Source organism: Sardina pilchardus, chromosome 24, assembly GCF_963854185.1.
Source record: "Sardina pilchardus chromosome 24, fSarPil1.1, whole genome shotgun sequence".
Taxonomy (NCBI): Eukaryota; Metazoa; Chordata; class Actinopteri; order Clupeiformes; family Clupeidae; genus Sardina; species Sardina pilchardus.
In genome coordinates this window covers 2,973,267-2,980,766 of record NC_085017.1, presented here as the reverse complement: position 1 = coordinate 2,980,766, position 7,500 = coordinate 2,973,267, and the positions used below count along the sequence as shown (strand labels likewise).

The following is a 7,500-nucleotide window of genomic DNA, read 5'->3' as shown; positions in this document are numbered from 1 at the left end:
AATATATGCTTTTGTGTCTCCTCCTAACAATGCCCTTTTTTCACGGGCTGTAGGTTGTCATACCTCTCCATCGTGACAGGTAAAGAAATGTCGGTTTTGTGCTCAAGCTGTCTGTGGCCTTGGTGAAACTAATTCTCCTCAGAGTGAGGAAACAGACAAAGCCCAAGAAAAACGTGCTTCTTGCTCTGGTGCTTTGTTTCCTCACTCAGAGCAACAGTGACCCCTAGTGGTACTCTGTGGTAATGAAGTAACGTGTGACCGTATTTGGCCTTTGAGGACTCATTCATACCATATTTAGTTATGCTCATGGTATAGATGCACCCAGAGGAAGAAACGAACACACAAACTAAAACTAAGTACACATCATAAAAACTTTCGCATTTTTGTTAAGAAAAGATTGAACATTATTCTCCACCTGAGCTGAAACATCATCAATATTTATGACAATCGGAAAAGATTTCATAATGGCAGAAGCAGGCGTATTCTTTTGGGATTTAGAATGTTTTATGACAATGGCAGATTATTGGGTCATAAAGGCTATGCCATCATGATAGAATGTGGGGTGTATAAAAGTCTAGGGAGGCAGACACGGAGGCTTCACCCAGATCACAGGTGATTTCATCAGAAGGTGGGCCTGCAATAGAAACCGTTTTTTACCTATTTAATCATGTGTTTGCATCATTCTATTGAAACCTATGATTCTAGTTTATAATATATGATTTTACATAATTTATCATATTGGGTCTTTCAAGAGGGGTCTAAAGGCATATCTGTTCAACATGCACTTAGTTTATTAAGCATTTCTTATGGGTTATGTATATTATTATCATTGTTTATTTTCATAGGCCGTTGATTGAATATACATTGTTTTTTCTAATTGTTATTCTCCTTAACTGTGCGTTCAGACCAAGACCGTCAAAAGTGTCAAGAGCGCCGGAAATCATTCATTTTCTATGGAGAGTCGGCGTTACCGGCGTCAAAAGCGTTCTGGGCGTGAGCGTGGCTTCATGAGCTTCACGGGCGTCAAAAAAAAGTTGAGCCTCAGTTAACTTTATGGTAATGAGCTATGACACGGTTCGGCGTCAACTAATCAGAATGTCAAACTCGCAGGATTGCTGCTTGTGGTTTGTTCAAAATGTTTCACGTCATGGCTTTGACGCTTTCGGCGCCGAATGCACCGAACTGGGTTGAGCGTCGGGCTATGAGCTTCACCAGCGACTTTGACGCTTTTGACGGTTTTGGTCTGAACGCACAGTAATGTAGCTTTACCATGCCATTGTTATTGCTATATTATATGATTCTTTGAATGGATATTATTGTTTATTTGCTACTCTCCTTTATTTTCATTCTTTATTTTCATTAGGCTATTGATAGAATTTACATTGTTGTTTATTATTACTATTCTCCCTAACCAACTATTTGAATTGATCACTGTTACATTTTTTGTTTCTATTTGTATGTCAGTTTGGACAAAATCCATATCCCATAACCATCAGCATAACCATGTATAATTTTTCACTGTCTATCTTTTCCTGTAGCCTGGTGTTTGCCCCACTGCCCCTCCTCCTTAGCCATTGGTGGCTGTGCGGCTTCATCCCTCTCCACACATCTGCTCTATGGAGCGCCGGCGGTCTAAGAGCCACGGCCTCCGAGGGAAGAAGGTGGAGTACGAGGACATCACGGCGGGGGTTCAAGACCATGTCCAGGCTGTTGCAGTATCCGAGTCGGCCTCCGTGGCCCAGCCCACTGTCCAGTCCACGGATGTCCCCTCTCCACCAAACCCCGTCTCCTTCCCTGAGATGTCCAGGACGGGTCAAGAGGAGGGGGTCGAGCTCAAGTGTCGTCCAAGTGAAGTGGACGGCCGCTCAAATCGGAGATCGCCAGATGTGCACATCTTACGTGCCCTCCGCCAGAGTTCCATCACCACGCTCTACATGGCCTCTGACCCTCCAGACAGCCCCGACGCACAGCCTCAGCCAGCAGACAGCACAGGCCCTGTGGCCATGGAGCCGCGCCCTGAGGATGAGGAGAGGGAGGAAGATGGGGTTGAGGAAGAAGAAGATGATGATGATGATGATGATGATGAGGTGGTGATTAGAAGAGGGCGGCTGGGAGCTGTGGGGAGAGGGAGTAAGCAGAGGGTTCCACTGACTCCCCCGAGAAACCAGAGGGGTCAAGAACAAAAACAACAACAGCAACAACAACAACAACAACAACAACAACAACAACAACATCACCACTATCATCATCAGCAGCAACCACTACAACAAGAACACCAGCATCAACAACTGCAACAAGAACACCAGCATCAACAATTGCAACAGAAAGAGCCAGAACCACATCAGCAACAGCAACTATTACAGCAGAATCTGCACCAGGAGCTTCAACTTCAACTGCAGCAGCAACAGGGCTATCATCTTTTGCAATTGCAGCATCAGCAGCAACAACAATTTCATCATCATCATCATCATCTGCAGCAGCAACAGCAGCACCAGCTACCGCTTCTGATGCAACATCCACATCTCCAACACCAACACCATCAGCAACAGCAACATCTCCATCAGCAACAACAGCAGCCACAGCAGAATCACCAGCAACAGCAACAGCAGCAAAGACAACACCAACATGGTCAACAGCAACAGCAGCAGAATCACCATCAACAGCAGCAAAGACAACACCAACATGGTCAACAGCAACAGCAGCAGGCTGCAAAGTCTAGACCACCGAGGGACAAAGCAGCACGACAGATCCAACAGACACAAGTGTGTGTGTGTGTGTGTGTGTGTTTGTGTGTGTGTGTGTGTGTGTGTGTGTGTGTGTGTGTGTGTGTGTGTGTGTGTGTGTGTCATGAAAGTGTCTCAGTTTGTATGTATGTGCTACTATTTATCAGAAAGTCAGAAAATGTTTTATACTGGAAATTGTGGTTGGAGAAAGCATCATTTTTGTTTATGTCCCCAAAAGAAATGACAACAATGATGTAATAATAACATTAATTTGTAACAGTGATAACTGTTGTAAAACCGATGACCCTCAACTGTGATGTCACAAATGACAAAGACAATGGTGAAGAAAAGGTGATGACAAGGATGATAAAAGTGATGATGATGATGCAGCTGCTTTCTGCTGCTACTGATGACCTTGGCGATGACAATACGGATGGCGATTATGATAATGGCGGTAGCAATGACAGTGGCGCTGGTGTGTTTTTGGGCTGGCAGCAGGCGGCGTGTGAGCAGGCCGTCTTCGTGCCGCCACGCAGTCCCTTGGGCATCTCGAGCACCCAGTCGGACAGCGCAATCAGCGGGCAGGACATCACCAGCGAACAGCGCCTGTTCTACGGAGCGCACATCGGCAGTGAGACACGCAACGTGGAGTTCAAGAGAGGGGGAGGTCACTATTTATTTTTGGTTTATGTTGATGTTGTTTATTTACAAGCTTGAGAGTTCTTTCATATCTTGGGTTTTTTTCTCGCCATTTATTTATTTAGTTAGTGTGTTAGTATGTTACTTTGGTAGTTAGTTCATTTTTTTTGTTAGATTAGAAGTTTTTCCGATAACAGTTGATAGTTGATTAGATAACATTATACCTCCATTATACTTGTCACAATGACACAAACATTCTATTTCTTTGTGAGAAACTCTGGATGTGAGTCACAAGACTGTCATAATCAAGGGCACTTGATTAGTTGATTAGATCAAGTTTGTTGTTAATCTAAGTTTGATTAATTTGATCAAGATCAAGATTAGTTTATAGTTTGAAAAATGATCATGCACAAACACTACAAAAATAGAACATTAAACTAACAGTGACAGCTGAGGAAATCAAGGGACACTCTATACAAATCTGCTCATCAAAAATAAACTCAGCTAAAAGGTGTCTGGGGCTGTGGAAAGAAGGCCATTCAAAAGGATTTTCTCAATGTCACTCAGCAATGATCGAAGCCTCCCAAAGCCCTTGGAAATACCCTTAATGATGTGCACCCCTCGGCCTTAGTAATGCATTAAAACTGCCGGGATATTTTTTGTCCTTGGCTTTTTTTGGACCTTGTAAATATGCTCACCTTGCATTCTAGCCAGGGGCAAAGCGGAGTCACGTAAACACTCTTTACTTACAAGGGAAATTAAGCTGACCCAATTAAACCCAGCAGTGGTTGCCAAACTGTCAAACTCTGCCAACCGGCGTGAGTGACCCTTTAAAAAGGAAGCGGGACGAGTCAATAGCTTTTCAGCACCCCAACAAAACGCTTAACAGCAAAATCAATGCAGTGGTGTGTACCTCATGTTTATCTATCTGTTCATCTCAGCTCATAGAAAACATACCAGAAAAAAAGGACTCTCACTTTGAGGTGAAAATGACTATATGAACTCTATGTTTTAGTTGTTGTTTTGTCTAGCCAGGCTGACACCAGACTGCTTCTCAAATCTGAGATTGAGAATGGGTCTGGGGACCTTTCATTTACTTCTGATTTCCAAGACTTGCAACCAACCAGCAGTGAAATTAAACTGACTTTGAACTCCTACCAAATCTTTTTAAAGAAAATACAGCAAACGTATTTTAAAAGAAGCTCTGGCAACTTTTTTGAAAACAGAGTCCACTCCATAGGGTTATGATGTAAAACAGACGCCGTAGCTGTGAAAAATACACAGGAGTTACTCTTGCCCCTTGCCTTGGGGGAAACTAATCACATCGGTGTACCTGAGCTAAACTGATGACGACAGTGCTGCAACGTTAGAAGTCAGTAAACATTGGTCGTAAAGTCTGGAATCAGAGTAAACATTGGTTGTATGTTGTCTAATAGGGCTCGGGATCCTGACGTGAAAACTTTGCGGGCACACGGCACAGCCATATTGGCAGCCTCACTCCTTAGTTTACTATGGATTACTATGGATTTACTCCGACCTATTAGTGTGTTCCTGTTACTTAGTTTTTGCGTTCTTGGTCGTATGTTGCTGTGTAGTGGGGTGTAACGGCGCAACCCACGGTCACAAGAGGAAAAGAATCGCTAATACTATATTTCTGCTTCTTGTCTTCTGCATCTGAATGAATGGATATTACGTTCGGTGCGCTACCAACATGGCGGCAATATTCCTAGAATGCAAGGCGTGTGCCCGAGCCCTATATTGCGTCCAAGTTTTTCAAATGCATGCTGATGCCGCCCCTCGAGTTGGGCCATTACATTATGCATGGGCAGACCCTAAATCTCGCCACGGTCTGGATTTTCTAGGCAATATGAAGAATGCAATTTTTGGTTTTATATAGCACCTTTTTTTTCTACGAGTGTTGGATATCATTTGCCATGGCTGATGACTTTGTTAGTTAATTAAAATAGGTACACAGTTTTTTTTTGTTGTTGCTTGTTTTTTTCATTTGTCTGCTCTCCCCATGACCTTGCATGACATGTCTGCATGGCACGTCTGCATATCAACAAAGTTTGAAAGGAGAAGAAAAAAGTTCCAGACAGGCTTTAGAGAAACATCGTCCATTTCCCATTTATACACACACAATGCTGTCTGTCTCTCCTCCCCTCTCTCCTCTGCTCTTCTTCTGTGGTGCTGGAGCACAAGAAAAGGTGAGATGGAGGGTTATTGAATGAGAAGTGTGTGTGCACTTATTCCCTGTTGCCGCTTGCTCCCTGGCATTCTCCTCACACGAACCCTGTTTCACACGGTTGCATTCCTCTCCTGACTCCGTTGTCCTCAGAGAGTTCTGAAGTTATGTGCAAGAGCCAGTCAATGAGGACGAGGGTTCACACTTTTGCTCAGTGAGAGCACACACACTGAGACAGACACGAACACACACACACACACACACACACACACACACACACACACACACACACACACACAGACACAGACACACACACACACACACACACACACACACACACACACACACACAAACAAACACACAAACACACTGACCTATGCAATCTGCTCTCTCTTTCCCCCGCTTGTATATAGATTCCATTCCACTCTCTGTTGTTATGGTCTCCTTTACAGACAATACTGTACATACAATTTAAAATAATTAGAAAAAGAAACCAGGCTGGAGTAGATACCAATGAATATTTGTCATTGCAAAAAAAAAGATTAATTGAATGAGGTAGGGAAAAATGCATCTGAATAAACTAATGTAGAAAGCGATGGCAACTGTCTTCTAAAAATAGGCTATAATTAATTTAATTGCTCTCAGATCAAGAGTGGGAAAAATCCATGGCTTGATGTCAAGAGACATTACCCCTGGCCTCTCAGCAGTTCAGCGGATGCTTCTATACACAGCAGAGATGGCGAAAGATCATACTTAATCAGTAGGTCAGCTGCGGGGGCTACATAAACGGATAAAGAAAGAAAGAAAAAAGAAAGAAAGAAACAATAATTATCTCGATATTAGAGCTGATTTGTTCCGCAGGAAAAATAATAAGATAGTGAAAGTGAACATAATATGAATATCATTTTTCTTGCATTACGGGCATTTGAGACTCTACCACTCCTCCTGTGAAATCAAGCCACACAGTTAAACTGGTAAAACATTAATAAAAGCATAACAAAATATTATAAATACTTATCATTATCATTGCATTATTATTAATACATCATTACATTTCTATTTGTGCTCTATTCTATTATACTCTGTTCTATTCTATTCTATTCCATTTGATTCTATTCTAATCTCTTCCATTCTATTATGCCTTCTCACTCTGCCCAGGTGAGTACCTGCGTTCCACCTTCCGCTCACACCTGCGCCGCTATGCGTGTGCCTTCCTGAACAGCGGCGGCGGGATGCTGCTGGTTGGAGTGGACGACGAGGGCGTGGTGCGCGGCCTGCGCTGTGACCACCGGCAGGAGGACCGCGCCCGGCTGCTGGTGGACTCGGTGCTCAAGTTCTTCCAGCCGCCGCTGCTGCCCCACTGCTACAGCCTCAGCCTCCTACCCGTGGTGCGCCCGGGGCCAGAGGGCCTCCACCTCAAGGTGGGCTGTAGCGCTCACACGCTAACTGCTAGCAGTTGTTTCACACTGCCTCTGTGTATGTATGCGTGTGGGTGTGTCTTTGAATGTTTGTATCTGTGTGCATATGTGTATGTGTGTGTATCAACCCATTTTACCAAAAATATCTCTTATTTTGATACTGTTATAATATTTCCCCCACCATCAGACCTGTCTGTTTCTGTACTGTTGTCTTGTTGCTACCCCCTTGCGCCTCCACCGTAACAGATTTTTTTGATTACATGTAATTGCTTTTTTCTTGCTTTAAGGTGTAATATAAATGTGACTTTAAGTTAACCTTTTTAAGATAAACCAGCGTTAGGCCTAGATTCATACATCATTCAGTTAGTGCAGTTTTGTGTTGACATGTATGGTGTGTCTTTGAATGTCTGTATGTGAATGTGAATGTGTGTGTGTATGTGTGTGTTTGTGTCTGCATGCGTATGTGATGCCTGTGTTACCGACCTGTTTCTTTTCATTTCGTGTTTTTATTTCTGTAAAGAGCTTTCCTACTGTC

General features: G+C 43.3%; 1 protein-coding gene across 1 annotated transcript in view; it reads left to right on the top strand.

Moving 5' to 3' along the window:
• The first annotated feature begins 583 nt into the window (after positions 1-583).
• Positions 584-7,500, top strand: part of LOC134073105 (uncharacterized) — an 11,786-nt gene continuing 4,869 nt past the window's right edge. The window contains exons 1-4 of the mRNA XM_062530086.1: positions 584-628; positions 1,539-2,762; positions 3,219-3,390; positions 6,706-6,968. Coding sequence (XP_062386070.1) covers positions 1,617-2,762; positions 3,219-3,390; positions 6,706-6,968 — 1,581 coding nt within the window. The 5' untranslated portion in view covers positions 584-628; positions 1,539-1,616. The remainder of the gene's footprint in view (positions 629-1,538; positions 2,763-3,218; positions 3,391-6,705; positions 6,969-7,500) is intronic.